This window comes from Thrips palmi, unplaced genomic scaffold (genome assembly GCF_012932325.1).
Source record: "Thrips palmi isolate BJ-2018 unplaced genomic scaffold, TpBJ-2018v1 HiC_scaffold_15, whole genome shotgun sequence".
NCBI lineage: Eukaryota > Metazoa > Arthropoda > Insecta > Thysanoptera > Thripidae > Thrips > Thrips palmi.
In genome coordinates this window covers 2,904,847-2,920,206 of record NW_023144624.1, presented here as the reverse complement: position 1 = coordinate 2,920,206, position 15,360 = coordinate 2,904,847, and the positions used below count along the sequence as shown (strand labels likewise).

Below are 15,360 nucleotides of genomic sequence, written 5' to 3'. Positions count from 1 at the left end.
TTCCCTAACCAAAAGAATAAATTAAAACACATGATGTAAACAGAGTTTATTAAGAATAAGTTTAACGCTTCCTGCGGAGAGACAGAGTGTTCCTCCTGACCCAGGCAGCACGGCGGGAACCTCCCTTGGTTTGTGAGTATCTGTGACCCTTGCCCAGACCACGGGACTTGCGGCCAGCAGAGGTTAAACCACGGAGTTCCCGGTGCTTCATGACAGGTGCACAGATCCAGTTGGCTTTGGCATCTCTCCTGATGGCCTGCAAATTTAACAGTTAGAAAAACAGTCTGAAACAGCTAACTCTATTTTATACGCGTCCAAGTATTTACCTTGTGGAAGGGATCCACACAGATGACTTCAAAATATTTGTAGGTGGAGTCTTCTGCAATCCAGTAGGAGTTAAGAACCCTCAGGCCACCAACTCGCCTACCAACACGCTCCTGAGAACAAAAATTTCAAGATAAGCAGAGTTACGGGAAGAAACTGTATAAAATCTCTTGAGCCATAGCATATGCGCATTTCTTCATAACCACAATCAGATAGCCTGTGTGCAAATAGGTGCCAAAGAAATGAGCGAGAATTGTCTAGATCAAGTTGGGACTATAAATAAAATAAAAAACATAGAAACACTAAATTGTGAAATGATGAAGCCATCATCAGACATCCAAGGAAGTGTTGCATATGACAGTCCCATCAAAGAAATATGGAAGTGTCATCCGGAGAAGGCTCAGTACACTAAAATTTGAAAGCTAAAGGAAATACTTCTGAAACTATTGAACCTTTGTCAGATATCCAAGGTCATGCCAATCACAGTCATGTCAAAGCATAGTGAAAATATCATCAGGAAAAGGCTCAGTACACTAAAACTTTAAGAGATAAAGGAACCATTGTCAGACATCCAAGGAAGTGTTGCCAATCACAGACAGATCAAAGCAATGTGGAAGTGTCATCAGGAAACGGCTCAGTATACTAAAACTTTAAAACTAAAAGAAACATTCCTTTAACTGTTGAACCATTATCAGACATCCAAGGAAGTGTTGCCGATCATAGTCGCATCAAAGCAATATGGAAGTATCATCAACAAACGGCTCAGTATACTAACACTTGGGAACTACACAAAACTTTCTTTAAACTGTTGAACCTTTATCAGATATCCAAGGTCATGCCAATCACAGTTGCATCAAGGCAATAAGGAAGTATCATCACGAGACGGCTCTACATACTTTAGCTTGACATCTGAAAGAAACATTACTATAACTGTTGAACCAATATCAGACATCCAAGGAAGTGTTGCCAATCACAGACACATCAAAGCAATATGGAAGGGTCATCAGGAAAAGGTTCAAAATACCATCAAGAGACACCTGACAATACAGCACTAACAACACAGCATCATATGTTTACATTATCAAGTTTGAACGTTTGAGAAGGGGGAGCAAAGCAGTGCTGGTCACAGCCTTCAATGTTGACAAATGAGTTCCTCAACCAATTAACAAACCAAGAGCATCTAACATGACATACTTAAGAAGAAACTAACTTACCTCAGCAAGAGACTGGAGGTTGCGGGTGGGCTTCAGCTGGTTCACACCCTGACTCTTGGGTTTACCGTAGGTGGCACCCTTGGGCACGGGCTTCTTACGACCACCCCTGCGGACGCGAATACGGAACACAGCGTACCCTAAAAATCAGAAGCAGAATTTCAAACCGGTTCAGAGAAACCTAACCTCCCAACACACGTAACCTGACGTAGCCTCAGGCACCGAGTCGGTTGCGTGACCGTTCTCCCGTGGCCGCCAGAACAAGAAATGTAACTTAGAAAGAAGAACCCGAACGGTTCAAACAAATACTCACCGTGCTTAGCTCTGTATCCCATGCGACGTGCCTTGTCGGGTCTGGAGGGCCTGGGAGACCTGTGCATCTTTGTGAGCTGGCGGAATTGCCAAACTCTAATACGGAGCAGGAAGCGAAGCACATCGCTCTGTTTCTTACGGTACAGCTCCTGAATATACTTGTAGGCTCCCATGGTGAGGCCTCTGCAAACAGAAACACAACCAGAAAGTTACCCACGAGTCCTCAAAGATTGTGTACGACGGTGCTGGAAGGGCCGGACGGCTTCCCACTAAACCGAGAGAAAAGCACACAAGATCGCAATCGATCCCCCGCAATGCTTCCAAAATAATTTTCTGCGGCCAAAACGAAAATTTTGACAGGAGGAAATGCAGAAATTGGAAGTTCTACCTTAAGGATTAAAATAGATAAATTTTGAAACAACGCGACATAAACATGTACCTTGCTTACTACAAGCCCGGAAAAGGAAATGGACAGGACCAGTGGCGTGGGAGATGTTGGGGAGGAGGGGGTCATGACCAACATGACGGAGATGGAGAAGTTTTTCAAGACTATACTTAGAAAACTAATAGGTGCGTTAACAGCCAAATGATTTATTTTCATTAATTTAAACCCAAAATATTCAACACAAAGTTCGTCTCCTTAATATGCGTTTGGTATGTTGTTTTTATTTTTGTGGGTGCAGTGTCAGGCCCGAAAGTGCGTTATCAAGTGCAAAATCCATTTCAACAAGGCACAGACTTGAATGTCGTGTTGTTGTTGTTGCGAAGGATTTGTGACTAGTGAATGAAGATGTACATACATATCAGCTGATGTCATTTATTTCGAGCTTAAGAACGCAGTAATCTTGTTGGTGTTGCTGTATATGTGTTTGAAACAACTGTTCCCATATCGTCATCGTCAATGAATTATACATCACCGCCTGGTTACGATGACAAGCTTAACGATTCCGACTCCGTGTATCAGTTGGACGAAGGGTTCGACAAGCTGTCAGTGGAAGATTATGTGGGCGAGGTCGTCGTGGAGGATGAGGTACTCTATGTCACGCCTCAAGGAAGCATCGTCACCGAAGATTTCTGTGGCGTGTTCGAAACAACCAATCCGTTGGGAGAAGAGACGCCCGAATGGCCATTTCCGAGTTCTGCTTCACCATCAGACCCAGGCTTATGCCCAGGACTAGACCAGCCTATCAGAGAGTTGACTGCTGAGCAAGTGCGCTGGCTCTACAAGAGTGACGCAGATAAGCAGTGGGTTCCTTTTAGTGGATTTGATTCTCTTCGCATAGAGGAGCGGTACCGACAACAGCGGCATCATCATCATGCAGACCTCCCTACGCCTAACCAATCCTCAGCTTCTCGTTCAGAAAGCTCAAACAGTGCCTCTACTAGCTCTATGGATGATAGTGTGTACTATGACGCATGCAGTTCGGGGTACACAGATGGTGATTCACCCTCTGCTTCTTTGCCAAGGGACCATATTGTGGTTAGAGGCGGAATGTATGAAGTCAATATTGAAAAACGCAAATGTGTTTCTATCTTCTGGCCTGGTATGAACATATATTATTAAGTTGCTGCTCTGATTGTCAATTCATGTCAAACTACTCTGTATCAATGTAATTGCTTTCTTATTGCCTTTGATTACTTTTGCAGGTGAACAATGTGCGATCATGAGAGGCACATGGTTTTATGATGGCTCATGGCAACCACTGGATGGGGATCGTTGTGAGCAAGTTGAAAGTGTTCATCTTGCATTGTTTGCTAACCATTGCATCTCTGACTACATATCTGCTAGTAATCCGAAACAACCAAAGCAAGGTCTCTTGTTCTGTTCAATCCTTTATCTGGTGCTATGCTTCATTGTAGAGAATCTTTTCATTACTTTATATCCATTTTCAGTTGTCAAATCAGAAAGCTTTTCTGAGTTCCGAATTGACTGGTACTCTCCTATTGAAGTTTATTTGTATAGTGAAGCTGCTCCATCAAAGTTGGTTCGAAGTTTCACTCAAAAACTGGGATATTTTCAGAAATGTAAGTTTTGTTCTTGACCCATTCCACTTGCTTTGATGCCACTCATTGTACTCACTTGATTACTCCAAACTCTCTGATTACAGCAACTGGCTACAGACTTTGTAGAGGCTACAAGACCCTGGCTTCTCTTGATGACCGTCCAGTTGATGTCACTCATCTAGTCTTTGTGATACATGGTATTGGTCAGAAGATGGATAAGGACCGCATTATAAGAAACACATGCACGTCAGTGTTTTAGATCATGTGTCTATTCATTTGTCTATCTTGTCTATTCTTGCACAACTGCTTATTCAAAAACCACAATTTTTGGTATTTCAGTTTTCGTGATTGCACTTCCTGGCTGCAGACTAAGTATTTTCCTTCATCCCAGCATCGAGCTGAGTTTTTTCCTGTGGAATGGCGCTCATCTCTTAAGTTAGATGGAGGTATGTGCTATTTTCTGGTAGATAAATTATTTTTTGCTGTGAAATAAATTTATTGATGATAACTGTTAATTTTTTTAGGGATTGTGGAAGCTATAACTCCTAATAAAGTTCAAGGTATTAGGTCACGCTTGAATGCAACAGCCATGGACATTATGTACTACACAAGTCCTTTGTACAGTCGGGAGATTCAAAAAGGCCTTACTTGTGAACTGAACCGTCTTTATTCCACATTTACTCAGCGCAATCCAGATTTTGCATCTCGAGGCGGCAAAGTCTCCATCATAGCTCACTCTTTAGGCTGCGTAATTGTATATGATATCATCACTGGCTGGAGTATCACTCACACTTTGGAGCAAAGAAAGGTCTCTATCCATTAAGAACACCATTGCTTTAATCACACTTATGTATTTGAATCATTTCAAATTGTAACTTCTTTTTACCTAGGCTCAAGAGTCATCAAATAACAATCTAAATGGAGCTGATGTTGAAGAGGGAAGCAGTCAAGCCTCTGGTGGATCAAATTCCCCAATATCTTCTCAGGGCACAACACCCACACCAACACCCACACACCGTCCTGCAAAATTGCTTTTTGAGGTGTGTTTGGTGACACAGAAGTTGGTGCAGTGCATAAATAAAAACCTTCATTAAATTTAAAAAAAATAAAAAAAATCTGCTGTTTATTTTTTAGTTGGACAATCTTTTCTGCTTGGGATCACCTTTGGCTGTTTTCTTGGCCCTACGTGTAAGAGATCCACAGGCAGAGAGTTGCCACAAAGATCTGCTCCCTCCTACTCTCTGCCATCGATTCTTCAATGTATTTCATCCCTCTGATCCAGTTGCTTACAGGTTAGATGGATTGTATGATTTTTGCTTTAGTCCTTCAAATCTCAGTGTCATTTATGTGGTTGTAATGTAATGGAGCTGTGAATGTTTCTAAACAGTCATGCCTAATGTGTTTCAGGATGGAGCCTCTATTGGTGCGGGATTATGCTAAACTTGCACCCATACAAATTCAAGCCTATAATGCAGCCACCCACGTCCTCTATTCAGATGTCCCTTTGGAACTTATTCCTTCAGATGCTACTGCATCAACTAGTCAAGCAACTGCAATGAGACAGGCAGGCGATGAAGGAGACTCCCCCAAGTCTCCTGGTGGAACACCAAGTCGAGGCAAGTGTTTATATCTTTACTGACTTATTGTATGTTTCATACTACTAGTGATTATAAAGCTCCTCATGTGTTTAGAACGGGGATGGAGTATTTGGAGTATTGTTCGAGGGGGCTGGAAGGCTCCCGGTGAAAAGATTTTGGATTCGCCAACTCAAGGTATTCCATATATTATAATAATGAGGTTGTGGATCCCTTGTTGCTCATTTTGTAATGATGTTTCTTTCTGTTTAGGCCTTGAGCATCGTATGGACTATGTCTTGAGAGACAGTAATCTTGGTGGACCCTACATATCAGCAATCACATCTCATACTGATTACTGGCGCAATTATGATGTTGCGTACTTTGTTCTAACTAGGCTTTTCCCAGAACTTGAGCAAATGGCAAATATTCCTGTTGGTCAGGTTGATTCAACTCATCAGTCGCCTCAACAGCAATCCCCTCAGCAGGCTGTGCCCCGAGTTGTGTCCCCTCCACTTTTGCAACAAATGTTATCTCAGGTGTCTGATCAGATAAAGTCATAATTTTTTAAAAAAAATTTAGACTTTATCTTCCTTTTTTTTTTCTACTTTATTGAAGATGGCCATTCCTAAATGTCACTCTGTTCAACAGGTGCAATCTCAGGCCCAGTCAGTTCTGCAAATTCAACCTCCATCACTACCATTACTAATATCTTCCCCTTCTATACTGCAACGCAAAGGAAGCAATGAAGCAGCCAGTAGATAAGCTGCTACTAATAATTTTAATTACTTTAATTTTCCCCGCTTTCAAGAAATTATAATTTAGTTTGCTTCTTTATTGTGATATTTGTTACTTCAGATTGTTTAGTGTAATTGTAAATCTTTGAGAAGTGGCAGATTAGTGCTACCTGAGGTTCTGAGAACAGAGTGGTTATGTATTATTATTTATTTGTCATATAGTATTTATTGATGCCAAATACTTCATTACATTGCTGTGTTCTGTTGAGATGATTTGTCCAAGACTGGAGATCCTATTTTATATTATTTCACTTTTGGATTGTCTGTTCTGAACTTTCATAACATATTCATCAGAAAAGCTTGTAACTACTTGTAAAATACTAACTGTTGATCATGGAGTAATTTGTTTAAAGAGAGCTATACTCTATGACCACCAGATAATAATAATGGTGAGATTCTTTTGGGGGTTATTTTTATATAGTACATCTAACATATAATTACTAGTTTGTTTGTACAGCCGGCTTGATTGGAGACCCATTCATTTCGTACTATTCAATGTCTTTCTGCCTCTATGGCTTTCTCTTTGTGGTGATGGTCTGTGTGTTCAGTCAAATCATTAGTTCAATGTTACCTGGTCTCTACTTTGTACGTCTTATTTTCCTAAGGTGATGATACCTCCTTTTATGAACGACAATAAGCACTGTCCCATAACCTGATTTTCTGGTACAGACAATAATATATTGGTTACAGCACAAAGCGTCAATGAGGACGAGGTTTTTCCCGTTATTAAGATAAATGAGTGAAACTTTTTTGGTCTTGTATCTCGAAAAGGCTTTTGTATTGTATTTGGCAATTTTTTATTCAAAATTATTGTACATTTTGGGCATTTATTAATTTATCTGGAGACATTGCTTTCTGATAGCTCTGAAAGCTGAACTGAAATATTTGGTGCTGCCAGAATGTAATAACTGATAAGCCATGTCCATGTAGAAAAAAGTATTTTCTACATTGTGGTTCCACTTCTGTTCTTTCTTCTTGTTTCTCCCCTTTAGCCACTATCCAGTAGTAGACCTCTTACTTCAGTTGTTGTTTATTTTGATGCATGTAATTTTGTTATTGTTATTGCTGACATTGTTTTAAGGTTAATCTTTCTTCAAAGAAGCAGAGTTTAAAGTTTAGTTGTGAAGTATTTAAAGAGTTTTGTGGAAACTGTGCATGTTCAGAATGTACCGTTATATCTACTCATCCAATCACAATCAGCTTATTATCCCGGTATTATTTACAAGGTGTTAATTTGACTTTGTTTTATAGATGATAAAGGCCATCTGCCTAGTTGCACACCATGTTAGTGTGAGCAAGGTCAATATTCTTATGTGTTCAGTCCTAAAACTAAACAAAGGTTGTAGTACAATTTACAGATTTTGAAATCAGCTCACTGATGATGAGAATCTATTATCATATCTGGATGAAACATGTCTACATTATAGGAAAATTCTGTATTATTGGGTTCCTGTTTTAAAGAGCAAACCACCAAAGAGTCATAGATGGCAAACTTAATCTATCCACTGCAGGTCTTCCATTTCATTTAAAGTTAACAAATCATGGCAGGAGGTTTTGTATTTATTTTGTAGAAATCAATTTGTGTCTGTGATTAATCTGTGTTAGTGCACACTACTCCTTAGAAAATTTCTGTAATGTGATGATTTAATTAACCCTGTAATGATTTATATTGGACTCTTCCTGTATCATACAATGCTGGCAGAAGAGAACCCTGCTTTCAGTTGAGGCTGATCAAAGGTAAACTCCTTTACTTCCCATCCCATATATATGGAAAATCCTATTGAAGTCAAGTCATTTATATACGCTCCCAGAATGATTGTCTTCTTCTGCTGCAATCTTCGGGTTAATTTATTGATTACTTACCTTTTCTTTGGGCCAATGTGTGTCTAAACAAAATAGCCAAAGACTTGTTTTTATCAGTGTTTTTAGTATGATGATTTCAAGTGCTGTAAAATCCATTTCCCCGTTTATGTTGTTATCATAAGTAGATATATGCCTGATTTGGAATTTGAACATTCTTAAGCTGGTTTGTTTGTCTTACCAAATTATGATTTGTAACTTACTTGCTCAAAGCAATTGTGATTTTCATACTGAGCAATTTATAGTTCTTCTCTCTTGTTTTCAGTTTTTTTTTGTTTTCCTCTTATTGCAGTGATGATTAATCTAAGGTAGCACAGTGTAGATGTTGATTTACCAAGCGTGGCTAGTTTCTAGAAATTCAAATTTTTGGAAAGTGTGTGTTTCTTGAGGATAGTAGTGATTCCACGTAACCCTGTCATGGGGAAAGAAGGCTAGTAAAAGACTTTTGACCGTGAATTTGAAGACTATTTAGTGTGTGGCGTACACTTTCAACCGACTGACTTAAATTAAGACTTTATGAAAATTTGCCTTCTTGCAATATATTTGACATGTATTGCATCCATCTGCAATGGCTAGATCTCTTAGAAAAAATACATATTTAACCATGAATTTTATCTGCACATTGTATCCTTCAAGATTTGGTTAAAACATGTACGATGATTTTTCTCTTTCCAGCCCTTTCCCTTTTTCTCTCTAACTTCACCTTATCCCAATTTCTATCTCTCTATCTCATGATACTTGATATAAGTGAGGGTCAGCAATCCGGTTTTAGTTTGTCTTTTCATCCTATGAGGTTTTCTATTTTATTATTATGTATCACTTGAAAATAATTCAAAGCCAAAACATCTTCGAATGCATAGAAGTACTAGTATCGTTTATCTAAAATCATGTACATCTGCATATCCATAAGCTGTCTCAGAGGTTTATAAAGGTTTGTTTTAAATGGTTACCTCAGTCCAAATTACTGTCTGATTGAATTTGTTTTAAGGCAGTTAGGTTTTTTTACGTGTATTTTTAGGTATTGTAAATGAAGCCTTACGTTGTGTCTTTTGTAAACCAATAAGTTTTTTGAAAGGAAAACATACATGTCATGTTTTCAATTTCTAGAACATTGATGACTGTTTTTACCATTTGATGCTGTAGATGTCCAGTATTAAAAAGCAATTGTATCCAAAGAGCCCAGTCCAATTAATTTGACTCTCACCTCCACCACCGCCCTTTTTCCTCCGCCTTGAGGTGATGTTAAGTAAATTCCAGAAAATGTTCAACTGCTCATGAAACCGCTCAATAATGACCATTTATTTCCATTATTCGTCAGGCAGGGAATGTGTTAAGTCCTTTTATTTCTTAAGTCAATATGTCAGAATTGACATGAACCTTGAAACGATGAAAAGTTAGAAGATCTCAGCTGATGACGTGAACTTAGTAGACAGTCTGCAGGAAGGAGTTGCTCTTGAAGCAGTCTTCCTTGATCTGCTTGGCGAGAGCAGCTGCTTGCTCACCGAGTGCCAATGCGGCCTTGCGGATGTCTTCGGAGTTCTCCCATGAGTCGCGGATGGCCTGCAGGCCGCAGTTGAGCTTGGGGAGGAGGGGCTGGTTGCCGCAGGCCTTGACGTTGCTGACGAGGGTGTTGAGGGCCGCCTCCACGAGTGGGAGATCCTCCTTGCCGCTCTTGACGACTTCCTGGACCTGCAGCGGCAGCGACGTCGATATCAAACAACGCTAGGTAGGCATTCAGGGCAGACGGGGCTTGTCGAAAATGCTACTGACCTTGCCGAGGTATTTGATCAGGCACATCACGTTGTCGCCGAGGTGGGCACCCAAGAGCTCGGCCTGCTCAGGGAGCACAGCCAGGGCCTCAGCGACAGGGTCGCTGCCAGGGAAGCCCTGTTAGGAAAAAAACATCGTCGCTGATTTTCTTTTTTTGCAGGATAGCCGATACAAGTGACAACAGTTCTAATTGCTTATCAAGAGATAAGCCCGTGATTGACAGTAGGCATGAATGTCCAATCGATAGTGTCTTAAACTTCATGATTGCGGAGAGACAAAGCGAGGACTTATTCTAAACAGTGATTCTCCGTTTTGAAAATGCAACACAGGCGCGTGCACCTGCGCACCATCCTGGTTCCATTTTGTGGCTAAGCAGTCCCTTCAGAAACAGCAAGGACAGTGTTCGGGACTGCCTCCCGACTAGACAAGGCACAATGGGGAAGGCTGAAGGCTGCCCCTCCCCTAGCGGGTAGGGCCTCGCCGCCGCTGGAGCCTGGAGGGAAGCCGGTCGGCGAGGTCGGTGGGGGTGCGTGCCAGTGCGTGCGTGGACTGCAGGACTTCCCCCTCGGCCTGCAGCGGGTGGCGGGGCGGGGTGCGTGGACCATGGACAGGCCCCCTCGGCTAGGTAGCGGCCTGCAGCCAGACTGTGGACTTCCCCGGCCACCCCCTTGCGACCGCAGGCATGTCATCAGCGTAAACAGTACCTGGACCTGGGCGCCGGCCGCCAGAGCGATGAAAACCAATGCAGCGATCATGTTGCTTATCGGGAATCGAGAGCACACTGAAGCTTTGCTCGCCTGGCGACCGGCCTTATAATGCCTTACAGGTGCTAGCCCATGCGCAGCGATGCGCAGCGCGTCTCGGCTCCACCTTCGAGTGGTGATAATTGAGATAAGATCCGGAAGGGCCGGCCGTCTCCTACGTCAAAGCGAGATGCGCGAACGTGATTGGAGGGATTGCTTCCGAGAAACACTCAAATACTAAATAAATCCATGACTAAACTTTTGTGGTGAAGTAGCACGCCTACTCTGAGACTCGCACCCGTTGACACGGCCCAGGAAGGATGGAAGAGACAAAGCAGTGTCATGATGGGAAAACATCGTGAGTTGTAATATTGTACTGGGACCAAGCAACATGGGTGACAGGACAGGAGCATACTAGAAGATCCAACATCCCCATCCAAATCCCATCAGGGTAGGAAACAAACAAACAACAAATCAGTTAGACAGCACTTCAAAAATTACTAAATAAATCTTTAATTGGATAAAATAAAGGTAATCAACATTTTAGGAATGAAAATCGTCAGAAAATATATAGCAGTGCTAGTGCATGTATACAGCGTTGTTTGTACACGAAAAATTCGGTACTGATACAAAAAATATAGTTTTTACGCTGTTTAAATTTTTTCTTTGTATGATTATTTACACATAACTGTCTGATACATGAAAAATTGCCATACTTATGTCTCAAGCACATCAAAATAATAAAAACTAACAATATACTTAAATGTTGAAACAGACAATAAACTAATAAATCAAACAAAAAGGCAATAAAATTGAGAAAATTCACATAACTTACGGCCCACAAGGATCATGGAAGCCTATACCTCTCAGTGATGCAAGGGCTCTATCACAACAATCCTGCCCAATCTGTTAAACGGGTTCCTCTTCACAATTTCAAAACACTTCAAAGGAAGTATGATGTGGTAGGAACAATGCTAAAAAATACACATAAATGTATCTAAGAGCACAATGAAGGACAGCTCACTTCAAAATATGAAGAAAACACAAACAGCAGTATAAGTTTGAAACATGATAACACTATCCATTAGTTTTTACTAGTGGAAAGTCAGGTCACTTTAACAGGTAAAGAGCTGCAAACTATCATAACATAAATGGTTCTCTCAACATACGAGATTCTATATCAATATACAGAACAAAAGTAAATAATAACAAAACACAAACAAAATATAAATATTTATGCTATACAATATTGGCAACAAGGAGGAATAATGGGGAGAACACCATCCTTACACAAGAATAACTAACATGAAATATAAAACTATAACAATACTCCTGGACTGTCCACTTGATGGCAGGTTTCTCACAGGAAGTAATACAATCATAAGAATGAAAGTTACCAGGTGGGGTAGATCAGCCATGCACTGCCTTCCTCACCTGGTATGATTCACTCCAGAGACCATCCTTGTAACCGAAAATGCACATTCACTTGTGATGCCAGGTTCACCTTGCTTCTGAAAAACACTTCTGAAACCTTCTCTCATGAAGATTTTCATTAATCTACTAACATTCAGTGACAATCAAAAAGTGTTTTTATCCTAATAAGTGAGAGATGAAGATTGTACAATGAGCCTTTAATAACTTGGGTTGTAGTTCCTTTAGTCTGGATTATATGTCAGTTTTAAAATGAATGATACTGAATAAATTTTTTCAAAATCTACTTTGGTCGTTATTCATCACAGCAGGTAAACTTACAAGGCACAAATATCCAGGTCTCTTCAGTAAGGTGTTGGAAGTTCTAAAATAATCATTTCTTAACTAATTAACTAAAACAATTTTGGCAATGGAAAATGGCCTTACTGAGAAATGAAATCACTGGCATTAATTTTCTCTTGTATTTGCTTTTTGAAAGAGGAAACAAGTGTGCTCCCTACAGTGGTTTTGAACATGTTGAACTGACAGTAGTCACTCCCAGATTGGCGACGAGGACGAGAACGAGTACTATGAACTGAACTGGTGTTGCTGTACGTCTTTGTGTGGCCATTCTGGAAAGGGTACAAATAACCGATTACAGAAAATCAATTTAAAAAGTCTGAATAAGGCACTGAAACAGGTCAGAAGTGCAGATACTTACAGTGTGATGTACGATCGCCTCCAATTCTGGATTACTCTGCTGCAAACTTGGATCCATTCCAGAACCAGAAGTAGATTGACTTGTAGAATCTATCTGTTCAATACTTTGAGAGCCAAAGAATGGTGACACAAACTCAATGTTTTCTACAGTATCTGACCCCAGTGCATCTACTGTTTCTTCTTTTACGAGGATTACATTCGAGGGATTTTCAATTGGGGATTCATCATCTTTCAATTCTGAAGTCTCTGAACCATGACTCAAAATAATATCAAGAATTTGCTTTAATTCTGCCAAGCCCATGCGAATGTACATTTCTAAAACAACACTGTGGGTAACTTTAGCAGGATTTAGAGCCAGACTAAATGTGGGCTCTGGGAGGTGAAACAATGAAATAGGAGGCTTATGGTCAGATATAGAAATATCTCGTAATGACTGAAGAGTCTTAATCAATGAATTAAAAAGTTTCCCTAGTTCTGTCCTACTCACATCCACCCATTTCTCCAAACTGTCTAACTGACTTTCAAGTTTTTGTGAGGAAACAAGTTCATTGAAGATATCCCGAAAACCATCAACAGCATCAGTTAAACAGTCTTTCACAATTTTTTTACAGAATGTGTCAGACTCATCATGCGACTTCAGTGGTTTGTTGTATTCTTTCAATTGGGATATCAAGATAGAAAATGCACGCTTTAAAAGGATAGACCCCTTGGAAAGGGAATCATCAAGAAAAGGTGATTCATGTTCCTTCAATTGTTCATCACCTAATAATACAGATGACAAATCTTGCTTTGTCATTTCCCAACCCCGCAAAGGGTGTTTGATAGCCCTATAGCACTGTCTTGGGACATCAACATTTGTCCGACTAGAGGATTTAGTGCTCAAAAACACACCTGCATGTACAATTTTGTTCTTGACTTCAGACGCAACATTACTCAAGTCCACGGTATTGCTCTCACTATTTTGAATTATATTTAGCTGGTCATCAGTAACGCCCAAATGATCCTGCAATGGTAAAAATTAACACATGTTAATAATGGTGTAGAGACAAACAAGGTAGTATTACCACCGCGAGTTCTACTAAAGTTGGCTGGCTCTTTGGAGGGCATTATAATAACCACTTACTGATAAAATTAAAATTAATTTACCTTAAGAAAAGATGTCATAGACTTAAGAGCTTGATCCATAGCTAAATTGTCGTTCTTGACCAGGTCCAGTTCCTCAGATGTAATGCTGTTGATATTATCCATGTCACTAGTATGATCCTAAAGAAAGAGGGTGCAAGTAAAGATTTTATAAACAATTTGTTGCAAGCATTTAGATAAAAATAGCCAAATAGTATGTATTTTGAACCACAATAGACCATCATGTTTCAGTAAATACCTCATTTGCACTGTCCTGCCTTCTAAACTCATGAGGAGATCGCTTCCTGAAATGAACAGACCATAAGCACAACACAAATTTAAAATGTTAATGTCACAATGTAGCATGCAAGCCCAAAAATGCACGTACCGAGAATATGTCCTTATATTAGTCTTCTGTTTCTTTATCTCAAAAGTACCTCTGTCCATTTGAAGTTTTCTTTTTCCAATGTCCTGATTCTGTGATGAGGATGGAGTGCTATCTTCAGGTACAAAACTGGGTGAATCGTTAATTTGATTTGGTTGATGCCGTGTTGCTGATCTGGTTTTGACAGTTTTGACTCCAGAATCCCCATATATTCTTAATAAGAGAGGCTTCCTATCAGGCCGACGCACACATCTTATCTTTTTTTCCTGGGGAAAAAAAATAAGCAAGTTGATTCAGCTGTTAGTTATATTTTTTCTACTAACTAGTTAAACCTACCCTAGTGTAACTTAATCATCAAAACTTAATACTAACCTGCGCTCTTTTTGAATACTCAGGATGAGTCAGTGTGTGATTGTCCATGAAGAAAAGTACCTCATGAAGTTTATAAAATTCTTGCTGCTTATCTCCTTTAGGTCTGAAAAATAAAATGATTCCATTGACAACATTTGCAAAGATGGAAAATACATTGGGCTATAAATGATCAACAGTTCTCTGAAGAGTACCACACTAGGTACAATTAAATCTTAGAATGAAGATAGCAGGAAAATGTAGCTAGAGTATATTGGTTTTACTAGGGATTGCAGGGAGTGTCAATTAATGACTGATGACAGTGACAACTAATGCTCACACTGTTTAAAATATAGAATGAAATGAAAACCGGGTACGAACTTAACCTCAATTATGACAGAAACCAAGAAACAAAGTACTTACAGATGAATTGGAAAAGTGGTATCGACGCTTTTCGGAAAATGTCGCTCACCGAGACAGATTTTCCCATTAACTTCTTTAATTTGACGTTTGTTTTCAACACAATCCCGCAAAATGTCTAGAAGATCTTCTGCCATGTTTCGGCAATATTTTCCTAAAAAACAGGAACGTAAAAAGGAATAGAATTAAAAAGAGATTTACAACGCTGTAACAAATACAAAGTTAAGAATTAAACGATACAATTTACTGAACCTTAATTGAAGTTAATGGTGTGTGAAACGGTTTGGTAAACCTGAAAATTATCTACTATCTTTTGTTTGTTTTGTTGTGTGTGTTGGTTTGTTTTATATGCCAGTTGTA

General features: G+C 39.8%; 4 protein-coding genes across 6 annotated transcripts; 1 reads left to right on the top strand and 3 right to left on the bottom strand.

The window, feature by feature from the left end:
• Positions 1–31: 31 nt before the first annotated feature.
• LOC117641847 (60S ribosomal protein L15) lies at positions 32–2,445 on the bottom strand. Of its 2 annotated transcripts, none has more exons than XM_034379537.1 (5): positions 2,287–2,445; positions 1,849–2,030; positions 1,539–1,675; positions 327–437; positions 32–256 (listed from the first exon to the last, which is right to left on the bottom strand). In XM_034379537.1, exons 2-5 carry the CDS (start codon positions 2,018–2,020, stop codon positions 62–64), a joined length of 615 nt encoding a protein of 204 aa, XP_034235428.1. In that variant the 5' UTR covers positions 2,021–2,030; positions 2,287–2,445; the 3' UTR covers positions 32–61. The 2 variants fall into 2 exon arrangements, with proteins under 2 accessions (XP_034235428.1, XP_034235429.1); XM_034379538.1 differs by having other exon boundaries at positions 2,236–2,332.
• A 130-nt stretch (positions 2,446–2,575) lies between these two features.
• LOC117641837 (phospholipase DDHD1-like) lies at positions 2,576–9,257 on the top strand. The gene is made up of 12 exons (XM_034379514.1): positions 2,576–3,391; positions 3,495–3,659; positions 3,741–3,872; positions 3,956–4,097; positions 4,191–4,297; positions 4,376–4,659; positions 4,742–4,891; positions 4,986–5,143; positions 5,259–5,467; positions 5,543–5,623; positions 5,699–5,964; positions 6,077–9,257. The coding sequence occupies exons 1-12, from the start codon at positions 2,749–2,751 to the stop codon at positions 6,188–6,190; spliced, it is 2,451 nt and encodes an 816-aa protein (XP_034235405.1). The 5' UTR covers positions 2,576–2,748; the 3' UTR covers positions 6,191–9,257.
• Positions 9,258–9,359: 102 nt separating this feature from the next.
• On the bottom strand, positions 9,360–10,711 carry LOC117641848. The gene is made up of 3 exons (XM_034379539.1): positions 10,557–10,711; positions 9,853–9,969; positions 9,360–9,771 (listed from the first exon to the last, which is right to left on the bottom strand). The coding sequence occupies exons 1-3, from the start codon at positions 10,605–10,607 to the stop codon at positions 9,505–9,507; spliced, it is 435 nt and encodes a 144-aa protein (XP_034235430.1). The 5' UTR covers positions 10,608–10,711; the 3' UTR covers positions 9,360–9,504.
• Positions 10,712–11,084: 373 nt separating this feature from the next.
• On the bottom strand, positions 11,085–15,357 carry LOC117641839. 2 transcript variants are annotated; one of them, XM_034379516.1, is made up of 8 exons: positions 15,253–15,357; positions 15,004–15,154; positions 14,605–14,707; positions 14,236–14,498; positions 14,107–14,152; positions 13,872–13,988; positions 12,727–13,728; positions 11,085–12,637 (listed from the first exon to the last, which is right to left on the bottom strand). In XM_034379516.1, exons 2-8 carry the CDS (start codon positions 15,135–15,137, stop codon positions 12,449–12,451), a joined length of 1,854 nt encoding a protein of 617 aa, XP_034235407.1. In that variant the 5' UTR covers positions 15,138–15,154; positions 15,253–15,357; the 3' UTR covers positions 11,085–12,448. The 2 variants fall into 2 exon arrangements, with proteins under 2 accessions (XP_034235407.1, XP_034235408.1); XM_034379517.1 differs by having other exon boundaries at positions 15,241–15,331.
• Between the last annotated feature and the right edge of the window lie 3 nt (positions 15,358–15,360).

What these genes read in the sequence shown, in the direction of transcription:
- LOC117641847 (XM_034379537.1), bottom strand. Translation starts at nt 2,020, where the DNA reads ATGGGAGCCTACAAGTATATTCAGGAGCTGTACCGTAAGAAACAGAGC. An exon ending in ACCTCCAGTCTCTTGCTGAG is followed by an intron (nt 438 to 1,538) that starts GTAAGTTAGTTT and finishes TTTTGTTCTCAG; the next exon opens with GAGCGTGTTGGTAGGCGAGT. An exon ending in GTGTGGATCCCTTCCACAAG is followed by an intron (nt 257 to 326) that starts GTAAATACTTGG and finishes TTAAATTTGCAG; the next exon opens with GCCATCAGGAGAGATGCCAA.
- LOC117641837 (XM_034379514.1), top strand. Translation starts at nt 2,749, where the DNA reads ATGAATTATACATCACCGCCTGGTTACGATGACAAGCTTAACGATTCC. An exon ending in TGTTTCTATCTTCTGGCCTG is followed by an intron (nt 3,392 to 3,494) that starts GTATGAACATAT and finishes TTACTTTTGCAG; the next exon opens with GTGAACAATGTGCGATCATG. An exon ending in CTGCAAAATTGCTTTTTGAG is followed by an intron (nt 4,892 to 4,985) that starts GTGTGTTTGGTG and finishes TTTATTTTTTAG; the next exon opens with TTGGACAATCTTTTCTGCTT.
- LOC117641848 (XM_034379539.1), bottom strand. Translation starts at nt 10,607, where the DNA reads ATGATCGCTGCATTGGTTTTCATCGCTCTGGCGGCCGGCGCCCAGGTC. An exon ending in CGGCCGGCGCCCAGGTCCAG is followed by an intron (nt 9,970 to 10,556) that starts GTACTGTTTACG and finishes TTTTCCTAACAG; the next exon opens with GGCTTCCCTGGCAGCGACCC. An exon ending in TGATCAAATACCTCGGCAAG is followed by an intron (nt 9,772 to 9,852) that starts GTCAGTAGCATT and finishes CTGCCGCTGCAG; the next exon opens with GTCCAGGAAGTCGTCAAGAG.
- LOC117641839 (XM_034379516.1), bottom strand. Translation starts at nt 15,137, where the DNA reads ATGGCAGAAGATCTTCTAGACATTTTGCGGGATTGTGTTGAAAACAAA. An exon ending in AGTATTCAAAAAGAGCGCAG is followed by an intron (nt 14,499 to 14,604) that starts GTTAGTATTAAG and finishes TTTTTTCCCCAG; the next exon opens with GAAAAAAAGATAAGATGTGT. An exon ending in GGCAGGACAGTGCAAATGAG is followed by an intron (nt 13,989 to 14,106) that starts GTATTTACTGAA and finishes CTCTTTCTTTAG; the next exon opens with GATCATACTAGTGACATGGA.